Source organism: Monodon monoceros, unplaced genomic scaffold, assembly GCF_005190385.1.
Source record: "Monodon monoceros isolate NGI ecotype Baffin Bay Population unplaced genomic scaffold, NGI_Narwhal_1 Super_Scaffold_3, whole genome shotgun sequence".
NCBI classification, from domain to species: Eukaryota; Metazoa; Chordata; class Mammalia; order Artiodactyla; family Monodontidae; genus Monodon; species Monodon monoceros.
In genome coordinates this window covers 94886864-94904750 of record NW_021703780.1, presented here as the reverse complement: position 1 = coordinate 94904750, position 17887 = coordinate 94886864, and the positions used below count along the sequence as shown (strand labels likewise).

The window sequence follows — 17887 nt, the reverse complement described above, 5'->3', positions numbered from 1 at the left end:
CTGAAGAACATATATGAGTGGCCAATAAATACATGAAAAGATGCTCAGCATCATTAGTTATTAAGGAAATGCAATTCAAAACCACAGTGAGATACCACTTCACACCCACCATGATGGCTAAGATAAAAAAGTCAGATAATCACAAGTGTCGGTGCGGGTGTAGAGAAATTGGACCATCATACATTGCTGGAGGGAATGTAAAATGATGCAGCCACTTTGGAACATAGTCTGGAAGTTCCTCAAAATGTTAAACATAGAGTTACCATATGACTCAGCAGTTCCACTCCTAGGCATCCACCCAAGAGAAATTTAAACATGTGTCCAGACAAAACTTTGCACATGAATGTTCATAGCAGCATTATGCATAATAGCCAAAGGGTAGAAACAATCCAAATAAATAAACGTCCTTCAGCTGATGAATAAAATATGGTGAATCCCTGTAAGGGAATATTCAGCAATGAAAAGGAATGAATACAGACTACAGCATGGATGAACCTTGGAAACAGTAGGCTAAGTGAAAGAAACCTGTCACGAAAGACCACATATTACATGATTCCATTTATTTGAAATGTGCAGAGTAGATAAATCCATAGAGACAGAAAGTAGATTATTGGTTGCCAGGAGCCGTGGCAGAAAAGAATGCAGAGTGACTGCTAATGGGTACAGGGTTTCTCTTGGGGTGATGAAAATATTCTAAATTTAGATAGTGGTGATGGTTGTACAATATGTCTGTGAATATACTAGAAATGAATGTTTAAAAATAAGATAACCAGGGGCTTCCCTGGTGGCGCAGTGGTTGAGAGTCTGCCTGCCAATGCAGGGGACACGAGTTCGTGCCCCGGTCTGGGAGGATCCCACGTGCCGCGGAGCGGCTGGGCCCGTGAGCCATGGCCGCTGAGTCTGCGCGTCTGGAGCCTGTGCTCCGCAATGGGAGAGGCCACAGCAGTGAGAGGCCCGTGTACTGCAAAAAAAAAAAAAAAAAAAAAAAAAAAGATAACCAGGCAGGGAATTATGGAGCTACAACATAGGGGGGTAGCTATAGACGGGGTATGTAGAGAGGTAGAGAAAGCACTGGTTAGTGGGGTCTGGAGACTAAGTTTTAGTTCAGAGTTTTATGCTAACTGGCCATTTGGCTCTTGGACAGCCAACTTCTTTTCAATTTTCATCTCCTCACCTATAAAATGGATGAATTAAAGTAAGATATCTTCAAGTACCCTTTCCAGGCATAAAATTTTATGAGTCCATGAAGAGCTGAAAATGGTCTCAGGGTTATAGTAGCCCCCTGGAAATGGGCCAGGAATTTCAAAACTCTCTGTGGAGGTTGGGTGTGTGGTTGGTACAGGGTATAACCAGAAGTTTGTTTCTAGAAATTCCCAGAATAAGTGAACCCTGGAGAAAGGTCAGAGGAGATGTCTGAAGAGAATTAAAAGGCTGACAATGGGGACATCTCTACTGAACAGCTAGAGAACTCAGTCTGGAGGAAGGAAAGTTGAGAGTGCCTAGGTAGGAAGAAGCCCTGTTTCTTTAAGGAGAGCTGTCTCTCTCCTCAGCAGTGGGACTCATCTGTCTGAAGGGGGCAAGGGTACAGCTCTGTAACCCACGGACTCTTTACTGCTTCCTGCCCAGGATGGCCCAGAACAGAAACAGCTTCCCAGGGAGGCGGTCCAGCTCCTAGCCAAGACTGCACCTCTGGCTGCCCACCCCGCCTCTCCCCACCACGCACAACCAGACAGCCAGTGACAATCACTTCATGCTGCCCATGCAGGGACTGTTCTGGGTGCTGTAGGCTCAGTCATGAACAGGGACCATTAAGTCTCTGACTTCACAGAGCTTACTTTCTAGCAGGGGACCCTGAAAATCATCAAGTAATCAAAGAGGTAAAAAATGTGATTTGGGGTGGTGAAAAGTACTTATGAAAAAAATTGAGCAACCAAGATGTCCTTCAGTAGGTGAGTGGCTAAGTTACTGTGGTCCATCCAGACAATGGAATGTTATTCAGCACTAAAAAGAAATGAGCTGTCAAGCCATGAAAAGACACGGGGGAACCTTAAATGCATGTTACAAAGTGAAAGAAAGCAATCTGGAAAGGCTACATACTGCACGATTCCAACTATATGACATTCTAGAAAAGGCAGAACTATGGAACAGTAAGAAGGTCAGTGATTACAGCAGTTGGGTGGGAGACAGGGATGAACAGGTAGAGCACAGAGGATTTTCAGGGCAGGGAAACTGCTCTGATACTCTAATGATGGATACATGTCATTATACATCTGTTCAAATTCACAGAATGTACAACACCAAGACTGAACCCTAAGGTAAACTGTGGACTCTGGGTGACTACAATGTGTTAGTATAGGTCCATCAATTGTAACAAATGTACCACCTGGTGCCAGGGGGTGTTGATATTGGGGGGACGTGGTGTGTGTATGGGAGTAGGGGTGTGTGCACGAAATCTCAGCACCTTCCTCTCAATTTTGCTGTGAAGCTAAAACTGCTCTAAAAAAAGAGTCTCTTAAAAATTAAATAAAAATGAAAATAATCACTAAAAATTGAACAAAGATTAAATGAATGGGAAAAATAGAGCAGGACAGAATGTGGGGAGGAGGCAGTCAAGATGCCGGGGACACATTTTAGACACGGTTGTGTGGTCAGAGGCCCATGCGACTGTGTGACCATGGCTAAGGACCTGAATGACGTGGAGCAGGCCACGCAGGGACCTGGAAGGGTGGCCTGCCGGCCGGAGGGAATGAGTCTGAGTCTAGAGGCAGGAATGAACGTGGCCTCTTAAAGGACGTGCAGAGGAGGGGATGACAGGAGCGTGGAGGAAGAGCCAGGTCAGGAGGGCTTCACAGGCTGTCGTCCGGGTTTGGGCAGCCTCTGGGGGTGTTGAGTAGGGGCCTCCGGAGGTCTTAGTTACACTCCCGGAAAAGGCCGCTGCTTACCCGACAGTGCCGACGATGGCTGCACATGTGCAGTGTCAGGTGAGCTTTTTGAGTACGGGGTCCAGATCTTACTCACCTGGCCCATGGAGTAAGGCTTTCCTTTCTTTAAGCGGGGAGCTGATCGCAGGCAGTGACCCTAAAGAAAATCTCAAATCCCTCCCATCAGCGGCTCTGCTCTCACATCCACTCTTTCCTTCCTCCAGAGGCAGGCAAAGTATTCTGAGAACAAGCTGAAATGCACTAAGGCCCGGAACGACTACTTGCTGAATCTGGCGGCCACCAATGCAGCTATAAGCAAATACTACATCCACGATGTCTCCGACCTCATCGACGTGAGCTCCTGGGGAGTCTGGGGTTGAACAGGGTCCTGCACCGCCTGCTGCGAGTCATCAGCTGAGGGAGGGCTGGCCCTTGTCCTTAGCTGGCATATGGGGCGGCCAGTGGCCCCTGGAGCCCTAACGGAGGGGAAGGACAGGGAGCCTTTGGGGCCTGGGAAGGAGTATCACCCTGTGGCTTCTAACTCCATGGGTGGGAGTGGGCCTCTGGCGGCCCTTGCACACTTGGGCTGGGCAGTTGTAATTCAGCGTGCACTTTCCAAGCGTCCTCCTCTACACCAGGTCTTTTTCTGGGTTTGGGGGTACAGGGGTGATCGTACACAGTTCATGCCCTGGGGAACTTCCCAGGGTGGTAAAGATGCTTATCTGTGTAACACGCCTGGGTCCAGTCCACTAGACACACACACACATACGGAAGAAAATAATGAATGAGACAAAATTATACAGGTCAGCTTCACTTGGGGATGTTATGTTGGGAGAAATCAGGCAGTTTAAGCAAGAGGAAAATGGAACACTGACTCCTGAGCACCAGCTGTGCAGGACACACTGGTAGGACAATGAGGTTTCGGGAAAGAATTCTGTGAGTGGTGCCTTCGGGGAGGCTCCTGCATCATCTGTGACAGAGCTGGGGCTGCTTCGCATGTCTTCATGCAGACAGGGATCCGGCCCAGCAGATGCTCGGTCAGGCTTCCTTGAGGGTGGGTGCGTCCTTTTCCTCTGGCCTGGTTGTATCCCGTCAGGAAGTCAGACGGTCACCGCTCTTCCCTTGGCTGCAGAGGAGACCCATTATCGCCATTATCACCACCCCCAGGAGAGGGAGCTGCCTGGTCCTGCCTTCCAAATGCCCGGGGGGCCAGACCCCTCCTCTTTCCTACCTTTCAGCTTTCTTTTTCACACAACCCTTTCATCTTTTTATTTACCAAATTTTTACTGAGTGCCTACCAGCTCTGGCTCTTGAGGTACAACAGTGGATAAGAGCCAGTGGGTCTGTCCTCATGGAGCTCAGCCTGCATAACCCTGATGCATTAAAGGCAAACGTAATGCCAAGCAGTGGGTGTTACCATGAGAGAGGTGGAGGGAGTTGTGGACACCTGGATGAGGGACACCTGGTGTGGACTCTGAGTGGGGAGAACATCAAGGAAGGCTTCCTGGAGGAAGTGACCTCTAAACTGAAACCAAAGGAAGAGTATTTAGGCAGGAGGAGAGAGGAAGAGTCTTCGGGCAGAGGGAATGCGTGTGTGAAGGCCTGGAGATGAGAAAGAAAGCAGTGAGTTTGGGGAGCCGCGAGGAGCGCTGTCATTGCCCAGATCGCGGTCCCCCGCTCCCTCCGAGGGCTTTGCCATGACTTGTGTGGTAAGATTCCAAAGTGCATGAGGGCCTCCAGCATGAAAGATTTGACCGTGGAATAGGAGGTAATCGTAAGTCATTGTGACGGCCCCACCTCCATGTCACCACCCTCACCTGCACCTTCTGTGTGTGCTTCTCTCCAAGTGCTGTGATTTGGGCTTTCATGCCAGCCTGGCCCGCACCTTCCGGACCTACCTCTCAGCCGAGTACAACCTGGAGACCTCTCGCCACGAGGGGCTGGACGTCATCGAGAACGCGGTGGACAACCTGGATTCCCGAAGTGACAAGCACACAGTCATGGACATGTGCAACCAGGTCTTCTGTCCCCCCCTCAAGTTTGAGTTCCAGCCCCACATGGGGGACGAGGTAGGCTTCTCCCAGGAGCCCATGCTTGAGGTTGCTTCCATCTGTCTCCCATGGGCTCCCAGAGCATCAGTGGGAGGAGAACGTCAGTGGAGAGGCCTGGGGTCAAGTTCTTGGTGCATGGGCTTCCCTAGCTGAGGAGTTTACCACGAATACCCTAATCTTGGCAGCTCAAGTCCCCCACCTGCAGAATTGCGAGACCATAGCTTCCCATGAAATCCCTCCCAGCTATGTCTAGAAGACCCCAAGGGAGTCCCACATCTGCACACAGACAATCATCTCACGCTCTCCCCTCGGATGGATGGCCTCAAATCACCGAAGGCGGGGCCTCAGCAGAGCCGCTCGGACCTGTGCTCCAGTGCCGTGAGCCCTTGGAGTACCAGCCAACCCAGTTTTCTTCAGGGCTTGCGCTGCTCACATCCTCATTATGTTCTGGAAAAAAAAAAAATGGGAGAAGGCGCTCTTCACTAGCCCCTAAGCAGCACACTAGTTACCTGAGTTTCACACAACTTCTTATGAAAATAGCTCCTTGAGCTTTTCCATGTCATTCCTCCCTCTCTCCAGGGCTCAAGCCCCAGTCCCTGGAACCAACGGAGACAGCCACCAGGTGTCATATCTGCCTCCCCATCTCCACCATCTCTACCCCAGGGACATGTGCCCAGAACTTTCTCCTAGTGGCCCCGTTCCCTCCCCCCAGGCACACAAGAGTCAGGGGGGCCCAGCCAGCCTCTGGATCCCAGTGGGAGCTCAGCTGGGCTGTCGCTGCACCTGCTTAGCAGGGAGGGACCAGGAGGCGCCTTTAACGATGGCATTTGCTGGACCCTCCAGTGGCTCTGCCCACTTTCTTCCTTTGCAAGAGATGCCTTCTGCCGGGCTTCCCCACAGCTCCTGCCCCATCCCTGTGCCCTCATGTCCAGCCCTCTGGCTCATCAGCTGGTGACTGCAGGGTTGGGTTGCCCAGTTAGTGGTAAAGAACAGAGGCCTGCTGTCCCTTATGAGCTCAGCCAAGTTACGGCAGGCAGCCCAGCCCACAGGTAGTGAGAGCCCTGGTGGGAATGGGTGTAGGCGAACAGTATCGCTCTCTCATCTTCTTCTCTTCTCCCCTCCTCTCTCAGCGGCCCCTGTGAGAGGGCCGCTGCCCCATGCCTGCCTGTCTCTCAAGCATCTTCCTGCTGGGCCACTCTGCTGACTGTTTCCCACCCTTTGTTCTTTTCACTGGCTTCTCTTAGGCAGTTGCTTCCTTACCACCACTTCCTGCCTGGAAATTAACCAATTAGTCTCACTTAATGAGATTATGTCCAAGCTCTGAGTAGCAAACCGTCACATGCTGCACGAATGTAGACCACAACTGAGAGTGTGAGAGGGTGGCCCCTGGCTCCCGGCTGGCTCTGGTGTCGCTGGGTACAAGCTGTGTGACCTTGGGCAGGTCACTTAACCTTTCCAGGCCTGTTTCTGCAGTTGTCGATGGGGATGTTAATGATAGGCCGGCCCCAGCTATGCACAGGTTGCAAGGGCCCCGGTCAACCGCAGGCGGTGGCTGTCATTTCTGCAGGTGTGCCAGGTCAGTGCTCAGCAGCCCGTCCAGACGGAACTGCTCATGCGGTACCACCAGCTGCAGTCCAGACTGGCCACTCTCAAGATCGAGAACGAGGAGGTGAGTGAGCCCCTCCACCCTGTGAGGGATTTCTTTACAAAGGCCTGACTGGTCCTGCAGAGTCTACTCTTGCCATGGAACACATAAGAAATCAGGGTTCATCTGTAACATGCACAACTGTCAAAACCAACTACACCAAGAATCTTTGATGGCATGGGGAATGCTCACAAGATGTTAAAGAAAAGCAAGGAGGAAGTAGAACTCTATGTTCAGTACTGACCTAACCAGGATAAACTGAAGTATGCGTGCATGTTTCTGTGCATATTCACGGGCATAGAGAAAAAGACTGGAAGGAAATACTTTGAATGTTGATAGTGGTTTTGTCTGGGTTGCAGGAGTATAGGTGATTTCTGTTTTCTTCTCTGTGCTTTTCTCTGTTTTCTGCAGTGAGCTTATGTTATTTTTATCATCAGAAATGTAATTTTAAATTACACAATGAAATAACCCAGGGCACACTAAATGTGTCATAGATTCTGAGCTCCAGGGAGCTTCTGTCTCACCGTGGCCAGCACACCTCCCTTGCAGCTGGTGGCTCAGGACTTCTGCCAGGTGGGCACAAATGGAAGTACCAGCTGGAGTGGCTCCATTCTGATGTGCACTGATGAGGCCACATGGGAGACCTCCCGTTCCAGCCGGGATGCCCCCACCCAGGGAGGACATCACCCAATTGGAGGACACCAGGCCATGGGAGTGTCACCCGAGATCATGGGCAGGTCCATCTTTGAGAAGTGCAGCTGCAGCTGGAGATGGGGAGCCGTGGTCCCTGTCTTCAGACCTCAAGAGGGCTGTTCTAGGCAGAGAGGGCAGGTTGCTTTGTGTCTTCAAAAAGGACGTAGCCAGGACGAACGTGAGCCAGAGTGTAGCTAAGGATGAACGAATCAAAGCAGTCCCTGGGGGGAGGTTATGTGGAGACAAATTATATATTTGTTTATCAAACCTGAGAAGAGAGAGGATATGGCCAGAGTGTTTTCTTTCTTTATTTATGCCCTACATCTTCCCGTGAAGCGTTTTAAATTGTTTACATGGAACGGTATGTGCTGTATATGGATAATAATGTTAATGGAATTTAAATTGAAAATCGGGGCACAGAAGGGAGGGTGAAGCACATGCTCTTCTGGGTAGGCTGTTCATGGCCATGGAAATGCTCAGTTTTGTACCTGAGCTTCTGTGAGCCTATGTTAGAAAGAACCGATTCACTCATTTATTCATTCAAGTATTTATTTAGCACATACTATGCGCTAAACCTTGTGCAGAGTTAAGTGAGTGGATGAGACAATATAGTACCTCCTCTCACGGAGTTTATGTTCTAGTGAGAAAAGACAGGTGGTAAAACACAGAAGCGAACGAACCCATACATGAATACGTACACAGAATATCAGACACTAAGTTAAGGATGGTGGTCGGGGGTGGGTGGGGGGAGGCCTGATGTCACCAGGAGGCGACTTTTAAGTTGAGATCTGAGTGACAAGAGAGGCTTTGAGCAGCAATCACTGTGGAGCGAACGTGGACGCAGTTCTCCCAGGACTGTGTTTGGAGCGACCCTCCATCCAAGTTCCAGTACGCCCTTTAGGCACAGTTCAGTGAAGGGCTGTGGGGAGGCCGGGGCCCTGTGTGTGGAGCCTCCGGGGTCCCGCTCGGTCCCGGGAGAGGAGTCGGAGTCCTGGAGGACCGAGCACACTGCGTGTGTCTTGGGTCTATCTTCCTCAAGGCTGTTTTTTCTCAGTCAGGCTTGCGTGGACTCAGTGGCCGACAGCAGAGGAGTCACTCACTGAGGACAGCGCTGCCCTTATGCAGACTGTGTCCCCTCCCTTCTCTGGATGAAGGAAACGGGGAGCGTTTCTAGCGTTGCTCCTCCTCAGGGACCTGCCTCCCAGGAGGAGCTGGTTTGGGGTTGTATAACCATAAAGAAACACAAACCTTAAAACCCAAGTTCCTTGTTGGTCACAACCTTCTCCGACGTTGTCTCCAGCAGAAGCAGTCCCATGACCTGACTTTAGATTAGGCCACCTGGCTTCTCCCCCCAGCCAGCTGCTGGCCTTACTTTCCACATCACTGTAACGGGAATGAGCATCTTTGTCCTGCCTGCCTCCTGATGCTTTATGTGGAAGAAATCAAGGAACGGTTGGGAAAGGGCTATGAGGCGTCAAAGGCATTCCGAGGCTGAAGGATTTTTGTCAACCTGAAGGATTTTTGTGTTTCCCCAGGTTAGAAAAACCCTGGACGCCACCATGCAGACCTTGCAGGACATGCTGACTGTGGAGGACTTTGACGTATCCGACGCCTTCCAACACAGCCGGTCCACAGAGTCTGTGAAGTCAGCCGCCTCCGAGACCTACATGAGCAAGCTCAACATCGCCAAGAGGAGAGCCAACCAGCAGGAGACGGAAATGTTTTATTTTACAGTAAGTGGCGTCCTGGCCCGGGACCCACTGTCTGCCCCGCCACCGGCAGTGATTTTGGGGAGCAGCCCAAACTACTGGGAGCCAGAGGAACCACGTGGGTCAGTTAGACCTACAGGTCTTCCAGCATGTTTTCAGGTTAAATTGCCTGGCGTGGCTTTGTGAAATGCAGAAAGTGAGCTACCAGTGGGTAGCACCAGCCTTGATCTTGGATTGACAGTTATTGTGATTTTCCTTTTCTAGAAAAAATACAGAGAGAGTTGTGTTCAGTAGGGTGAGAGGAAAAGGGGCTAACAGAGCCAGGTGCATGCCCCAAGTAACAACCCCCAAGTTTAGTGTATGGTTGTCATGTCAAGTTGTGTCAAATTTGGGCATGGACTCTGCAAACAACACCCTGAGTGATCTTTGCAAATTGCTGGTGAGTTGCCAGCCCTTCATGCAAAATCCCAGATTACTTACATTTCACTTGGCCAAGGAGGAACAGGGATGAGAGGCATCGGGGCTTTATTTCAACATGTATTTAGTGAGCATGGAATGGGGTTAGAAGGGACCTTACATCTTCCATCTGATGTTTGACCCTGTCCAACCTTATCCCTGCCCAAAAGTCATTCAAATTCTGCTTGAACAACCCCAGATTAAAAAGCTCCCTCCTTCCCCAAACAACCCTTTTGTTTGGCTTGTGGCTGGCTATAGATATTATGATGTTTTCCCGTATCTCTGTTATCTTCAGAAATCTTCCTCACTAGGATTTCTGGTCATTGATCTTAATCCTGTTCTCTGGGGCAACCCAGAGAGAGGCTAATTCTACTTGACAGTCTGGCAAGGTTGCAGGGAGCTGGGTTTTTATTTCTCCAGGCTAAACATATCTACTTCTTTCGATCCAGCCTCTTAAGCTTTTGTTTTGAGTGCCCTCAGCATCCTAGCGACATTCTCCGGAACGTGTTCCACTTGTCCCACTTGTCGGTGCTTCTTCTAAAGTGAGATTCCCAGCATCGGAGTGACCAGCACAGAGCAGGGCTAAACTTTCACCTCCCTCCACATTAGGGGCTATGCTTCTCTTTCCATATGTCCTAAGACCATATTCTTTTTTTTTTTTTTTTTAAGCTAGTATCAGTTAAATCTCTGTTCCCACTGTACTGCCATTAAACGAGGCCACCCTCCTCCTATGGGATGTGTAGGTGATGTCTTGGGTGGGTCTGATGTTTACCACCGTTTAGATTTCCTCTTGATGGGTTCAGCTCATGGTTCCAGACTGTCAGGATCCTGATCGGCTGCTCATCACATATGCTGTCTCTTCAGACCTTGTGTCTGCAGATTCAGTAAGCATGGCTTCTGTACCTTAAAGTTTGTCAATAAAAAAAAAAAAACTAATTGGTACTTCAGGGCCCAGGCCAAAGACAGAGTTATTCAAAACATGCCACTAGGCTAATATTGATCCATTAATCAGCACTTTTAGATTGTGGTCATTTAACCAGTCACAAACCCACCCAGTTCTAACATCCAGCTCCATTTCATGCTAGGCCTCATCAAATCCCTGTCAAAAACCAACGGTTGTCGCCTACTGCATTTCCTTTGTCAACACTCTTTGACTTCATTGTTTTCAAGAAAGAACCGATTCACTCATTTACTCATTCAAGTATTTATTTAGCACATACTATGTGAATACTATGTGAATCAGCCCATGCCAGTTTTGGGGGCTCACCACTTCCACAAGGGGCCTACTGTGTTTGTAGAGAATTTATGGGTTACAAAGATAAGTGAGGAGTGTGGATGAATATTGTCACTTAGGCAGCAGGAGCAAAGAAGGGGGTTCAGCCTGCTTGAAATTAAAAGACAGCATCCATGATGGGGGTCATGGATGTTCTATTTTGATCTGAATATTCAAGTTATCAACCTGGTTGGCTAGTACACCTCATGACGTGATGTTGTGACATTATTTAGGTATTTTAAGGACATAACACTCCTTTTAAAGCAAACATTAATACAATTCAATGGCATCCTTTCCTTCATGGGTTACACGTGAAGCCTGGGTGAAGCTTGGAAGAAGTAGCCAGGATCCCCAAGCCCCAGAGCCCCAGTGTGTAATTTGCACTAACCAGGTGTAATTTGCACTAACCCACCAAAGCATGAGTTACAAGTTTGGGATTGGAGCTTCACCTGGCTTGGGACAGTGAGGCAGGATGGAGAGAATACCTACTTATACCACAGCTCTGCTTTTTATGGTGAATTCTTAAACACAGGGCGATAAAATCAGAGGGCTATATTACTGGAAGCATCCAGAGAGAGCCTATAGGTGGGTAGTTACCAAACCGAAGTGTGCTTTTGAATCATGTAGGAAGCTTGTTGAAAACATAGGTTCCCAGACTAACACCCTCCCTGAGGTGGCACCCTGGAAATGTGAGCACTTCTGGGCCTCTGTGGTGTCCTCCTCGGGTTAGACTCACAGTCTTCCAGAGCAGGAATCTGCATGTGGACACTCTCCCCAGCTGGGTAGGAGGCCACTGGTCCCTGCACCACTCTTGGAGAAGCACCGTGAGTCTACTCATTTTACCTTGAGGAGGGCATGAGGCCCAGAAATGTTCAGAAATCCGGCCAAGATTGCACACTGAGTGACCGCAGCCCTGAGCTCTTTCTCCTTCTGGGTAGAATGGGAATGGTGATGCTTCCACCATTTGTCATCTGAGACTGCAGTGAGGACCAGATGTACATGTTTGAAAACCATCTCCAGGTACAAGGGGGAGTGACTCTTAGCAACCACAGGACAGGCCCTAGGAGCTAAGAAGGACCACGGCCAAGGAGACAGGACGCCACAAGCCCCAGAAACCCAGCAGGGAGGGGCCAGGGTGCGGTGATCTCAGTCTTATCCGGGCACATGTCAGCCCCCTCCCCGTGGGCCTTTCCCCACACCTGTCTTCAGCGGGAAGATGGTGACGTTCCAGATGTCCTGAGCTGCCGAGGTGCACTTCTTTGCTCCTCTGAGCCCTTTCTGAGCCTTCTGGCTGGGGAATAGAATGGGTTTTTTGGTGAGAAACTAGCTGGCAGATTTGGGGCAATCACATCTGTCCCTGTGCCTTCATTCTCAGGGCCTTTGTAATTGCGTTCCCCTCTGCTTAGATCCTTCCCTCCCGTGTGCACCCACACGGCTGTCTTCCTCACCTCCTTCAGGCTGGGGCTGAGATGGCAACTTTGCAGTGAGGTCTGCCCTCACTCCCAGCTCCTCATTCCTGCCTTGTTTCCATCCCTAGCGTTCACCGCCATTGACCAATTATGTATTTTACTTACGTTTTTGTTAGTTTATTGTCTCTCTCCTACTCTGCTATGTCAGTCCCACCAGGTCAGAGATTTCAGCTGAATTTCTCAGCACCTACTATATGCCTGGCACAGCTGTAGGCACCGAGGATCCAGAAAGGAACCTGCATGGACGGTACCTACAGTGGCACATGGTCCAGCAGAGAGGGCTCCCGGCCTGTGACTGGGCGACGTGGGGTGGGCAGGGCTGAGGGAAGCTGGTAGTTGTGTAGAGGCATGGCTGAGGCCAGGCTGAACTGGGGGCAGGTAGATGTGTTTCTGTTCCGGGTGCCCCGTTCCTGGCACTGCTTCCAAGTGCGTTGTGCTTGGCCAGGCCCCAGAACTAGAGGCAGCCTGGGGTCCTAGGGCAAATCATTTCTTGTGCCAGCCTCACCTTTCTCATCTGTAAAAAGAAGAAAATCATATCCCCAAATGCAGTTCGGGTTATTTTAATAGGAATGTCTCCAGGGGCCTGCAATGCCCTTCCCCCTTCACAGTGCAGCCAGATAAAAGAAGACATGCTCTGAGCCTCCCCTCTGACAGATCTGATAACGCTCTCTTGTCTCGGCTGCATGCTCTTGGCCCAGAAGCACAGAGGAACTTTGATGGCTAAAGAAGCCCACTGCCCGGGCTCCTGCAGTCCTCACCTGACAGAAGCACCTTTCACTGCGCACATCCCCCGAGCTTTCTCTGTGTTCCCAAACTGAGCTGAAATGCCTCATAGGACTGGACAGCCATGCTTGGCAGAGCTGGGGATCTGATGGAGCCGACGCAGAAACCCCTTTCCCCGTGCCTGGGGCCTTGAGGGTGGCCTCCCGCCCTGGAGGTCCATTATGGAAGCAGAAATGGCAGGACTTGGCCCTGCGATCTGTAATGTCCTTGTACCTTGTGTCTTACAGAAATTTAAAGAATATGTGAACGGCAGTAACCTCATCACTAAGCTACAGGCCAAGCATGACTTACTCAAGCAGACTCTGGGCGAAGGTGAGTCATGTGGCAGAGGCCGGCAAGGGGGGCTGTCTTCCCGCTGGGTTGTGTTGTGGCCCCTTGAGCTGTTTCACATGGAGATCCCGGGCACTTGGTGGAATGAGGCCTGGTCCTGGAGCCACCTACCGGGATGAGCAATCTGGGAAAGTAGCTCTGGTACAGATGCTGAGGGGGTCCAGTCTGGCTGCAGAAACTATGGGGCAAGTACAAGTCTTAGTCTGGGTTGTGGAGGAGGGTCCCAGATAAAGTGATGAGGGTCCCGAATAGGTAGAGGGTGGGATTCAGGGAACAGGCATCTGCACTGTTGCTTTTTAGCAGATTCTGTTTGCCAGGAATACTACTGGAGTGCCTGGCCAGGATTCTAGGTCCAAGAAGAAAAATGCATACGTGTGAAGCAGAGTTTGGTCCTTGGGAGACCTGGGGACTAGACTTAAAGCTCCCCAAAGGCTTCCAACGATGGGTGGGATAAAATCCCAACTGCTCCCATGGCACATGAGGCCCAAGGTCACTTGACCTCCGCCTGCCTCCCTGACCTCATCTACCCATCCTCCACTTCCCTACTGTACTCCAGTGGCACTGAGCTCCTTTCTGCACATCAAAGCTCATCTAAGAAATGAAACTGAGTTGTTTGTAGTGAGGTGGATGGACCTAGAGTCTGTCATACAGAGTGAAGTAAGTCAGAAAGAGAAAAACAAATACCGTATGCTAACACATATATATGGAATCTAAAAAAAAAAAAAATGGTCATGAAGAACCTAGGGACAAGACGGGAATAAAGACGCAGACCTACTAGAGAATGGACTTGAGAACACGGGGAGGGGGAAGGGTAAGCTGGGACAAAGTGAGAGAGTGGCATGAACATATGTACACTACCAAATGTAAAATAGATAGCTAGTGGGAAGCAGCCGCATAGCACAGGGAGATCAGCTCGGTGCTTTGAGACCACCTAGAGGGGTGGGATAGGGAGGGTGGGAGGGAGACGCAAGAGGGAGGAGATATGGGGATATTTGTATATGTATAGCTGATTCACTTTGTTATAAAGCAGAAACTAACACACCATTGTAAAGCAATTATACTCCAATAAAGATGTTAAAAAAAAAAAAAGCTCATCCAACTTATTCCTGCCTCAGGGCCTTTGCATCTGCTGTTCCCACTGCCTGGAATGCCCTTACCCCATGTCTCTGTGTGGATGGTTCCCTATCCTTCAGCTGTCAGCACAGATGTCACTTCCTCCTGAGACCCTTCTGCCACCCAACCTCAGGGAATCACCACCTCTGTCCCAACACTCTTTCTGTTTGATTTTCCTCATCTCACTCATCGCCATGTGAAATCCTCCTATATACTATTTGTTCACCTGCTTATTGTCATTGGTCACACCCCCACCCCCAAGAGCATCATATCTTCAACCAGAGTAGGGACTTCCTTGCTTATTTTGTCCACCACTTTATCTAGTGTCTAGAACAGTGCCTGGCTCATATCAGGCACTCAGTAGCCACTGAATGAATGTTGAATGGAAAGGTCACCAGAACATGAACTAGAAACCATCCAAGGTCAAGGGTGTGTCAACTGAAAACAAAAATGCACACCCTAAGAGCTGAGAGTTATATTTTATTCAGTGGACAAAATTGAGGACTTAAGCCCAGGACACAGCATCTCAGATAACTCTGAGACACTGTTCCAAAGAGGCAAGGTGGGGAGCCAGGATATATAGGAGTTTTTGCAACAAAGACCAGGTAGTCAGAACATCTAAAGATTGCTGTTAATAAAAGAAAACCAGACATCTCACGTTAAGGAATTTGGCACTTTTCCATATATGGGAAGATGCAAGAGTCTGGGCTCAGTGCAATCATTCCTTTGACATGCACCTCAGCTCTCTGGAGCCAGTACCCTGTCTTTTCTCACACTGAGTTTCCTCAGGGTGCACCGTTTGTTGAGGGGGGTGGGCAGGTGGCGGGTGGCTGCAGTATCTGATGATTCACTGGTAGGCATTATGTTTTATTTATTTATTTAGGCTACTTCGGGCCTTAGTTGCGGCACGCAGGGTCTTTGTTGCGGCACGCGGGATCTTTGTTGTGGCATGTGGGATCTTTCATTGCAGCACGCGGGCTCTTTGTTGCGGCACATGGGCTTCTCTCTAGTTGTGGCACGTGGGCTCTAGAGCGCGCACAGGCTCAGTAGTTGCGGCACTCTGGCTTAGTTGCCCTGTGGCATGTGGGATCTTATTTCCCCAACCGGGGGCTGAATCTGTCCCCTGCATTGGAAAGTAGATTCTCAACCACTGGCCCACCAGGGAAGTCCCTGGGCATTATGTTTCCATCCCAAATTCCCTCAGGGCTCTCCGTTGGGAGTGGCTGTAGTGGCTGATGCCTGCAACATCCCTTGTTTACTGATATGGCAGGCGGCATTTTTAGTTCACAGATGGTTTACAGCAAGTCCTGGTGGCCCTGGAGCCGGGTATGAGGCTCAGCTTTGAGGGGAGGAGCTGACCTGGGGCTTCTGAAGCTGCTGGGCAACCTCAGAGATAGTCTTGTGTTCTGTTTAGAGAGGGCTGTTGGCTGAAGGATGTGCTCCACTGAAAGGAAAGAAAACATGGGGTCTGGGAAACAGGGGGCCAGTACAAGAGAGATGAAGGGAACTTCCAAGATGATGATGCCAGTAGATCCCGAGATGACAGCTTGAAGCAGCCTAGAGAGCTCCCAGGAGTGTTCTGGGGAAGGAGTGTGACAGGACAAGAGTTGTGCTGGGCTGTGGGGCTGGTGGTCACTGCCAGTGGGAGTTCGCTGTCCGCAACACGTCCTTGCCTTCCCTGGCTCGCTCTCTTCTCCCTGTGGGTGCACATTCTAGTGGCTGTGTCCCAGCCGCACAAGTCCCTAATTCCTGTCCACTCAGCAGCTATCAAGGGGGCTGCCAGGCTCTGCAGGTGCTTGGCATTTGTGAGCCCCATGCTTTAGAAGAACTGGTGAAAAATGAAACCATTTCCCAACCCCAAGGCACTTAACATTCTCGCTGGGAGACAACACATGAATTCATAAAAAATTAAATAACGATAACACTATCACACAGAAATACTGACTGAATTGCCAGGCGAACAGTACAGACTCTGAGGGTTGTGAGTCCAGAGAGGGAGGTTTCGCTGTGGGCCCAGGAGATCTGGAAAGGCTTCAAGGAAGATGAAAAACTAGGGCTTGAAGGAATAGCCAGGACTTTAAAACTAATACCAATGGAATTTTTTCAATCAACTTTGTTGACATATAATGGATATACCATAAAATGCACCCATTTTATGTGCAGAAATCAGTTTTGACAAACACATACATCCACCTGTCACCACCACCCGGAAGTTTGCTTGTGCCTCTTTGCAGTCAGCTGCCCCCATCCTCCACCTCAAGGCACCACTGATCTGATTTCTATTGCCATAGACTAGTTTTGTGTGTTCTAGCTGGTGAGAGCTGGGGAGCTCTTGGAGGTGATGGAAATGTTCTATATCCTGCTTTGGGTGGTGGTTAGACATGGGTGTTTACATTTGTCAAAACTCATTGATGGAGAGGAAGAGTGGGGGAGAAGGAGTTGCAATGAGCTTTTTCTTCATTTCCCCTGTCCCACCCCTCTACATTCTGCCCATCCTGACATTTCAGTATTGGACCAGGCGAGTGGGGCCATGGAGGAGTGTGGGTAACACGGAGGAACAAGAACAGCAAGAATAGAGGGAAAGGGGAGAGACAGAAAGTCCTCGAGAGGAGCTTGGGTGTGTGTGTGACGGGGGCAGCTTCCACGGCTCACAGAGTCAGTTTTTATGGTCATGGGACTGGGGACTGCTGCTCATGAGTTGTAGCAAAAGGTGGGTCCATATGAGTTGTTGGCTACTTGTACTTTCGAAATCAGATACCCTGGATTTAGAAAACAAGATGTTCTTTTATAAAATAAGATCCCAGATGAGGAAGTGCTTCTCTCCAGCTCCTCCGTGAGTGCTGTCACATGCAACCTTTTATTCCTGCCCTTGCCTGAATGGCCTTAATGAAATAATAATAATAATAATTAGTTTTGGTTGGCGTAACTCGTGATCCATTTGGTCTTCCAAGTTTATTTAGCCTTCAGCTGCGCCTTGCTTTGAGATGTGATTTATGAGTCCTTCTGACTTTTGAGCTGAAGAGCAGCAAAAAACTGAAAATGCAACTTCAGAAGTATAATGGAGGCTAAGAAAGAGCCATCTAGAAGAATTTCCATAGTCCTGTTTTCTCATAAGCCAGCAGTGAGGAAAGCCCACTGTGCTTCTTTTGATAAATGGGATGGGTCTTGTTAGACTGGTCAATGCTGGAGAAGTTTTTTTTCCTCTTTTTTACATCTTTATTGGAGTATAATTGCTTGTGTTAGTTTCTACTGTATAACAAAGTGAATCAGCTATATGCATACGTATATCCCCAGATCCCCTCCCTCTTGTATCTCCCTCCCACCCTCCTTATCTCACCCCTCTAGGTGGTCACAGAATGCCGAGCTGATCTCCCTGTGCCACGCGGCTGCTTCCCACTAGCTATCTATTTTACATTTGGTAGTGTATATATATCCATGCCACCC

At 49.6% G+C, this 17887-nt stretch overlaps 1 protein-coding gene across 4 annotated transcripts in view; it reads left to right on the top strand.

Moving 5' to 3' along the window:
* The window catches only part of SRGAP3 (SLIT-ROBO Rho GTPase activating protein 3), a 258464-nt gene that overhangs the window by 176426 nt on the left and 64151 nt on the right, over positions 1–17887 (top strand). For all 4 annotated transcript variants that reach the window (XM_029243762.1, XM_029243760.1, XM_029243763.1 and 1 more), the window contains exons 6-10: positions 3146–3274; positions 4769–4990; positions 6540–6641; positions 8846–9043; positions 13228–13312. In XM_029243762.1, the coding sequence (XP_029099595.1) occupies positions 3146–3274; positions 4769–4990; positions 6540–6641; positions 8846–9043; positions 13228–13312 (736 nt within the window). The remainder of the gene's footprint in view (positions 1–3145; positions 3275–4768; positions 4991–6539; positions 6642–8845; positions 9044–13227; positions 13313–17887) is intronic.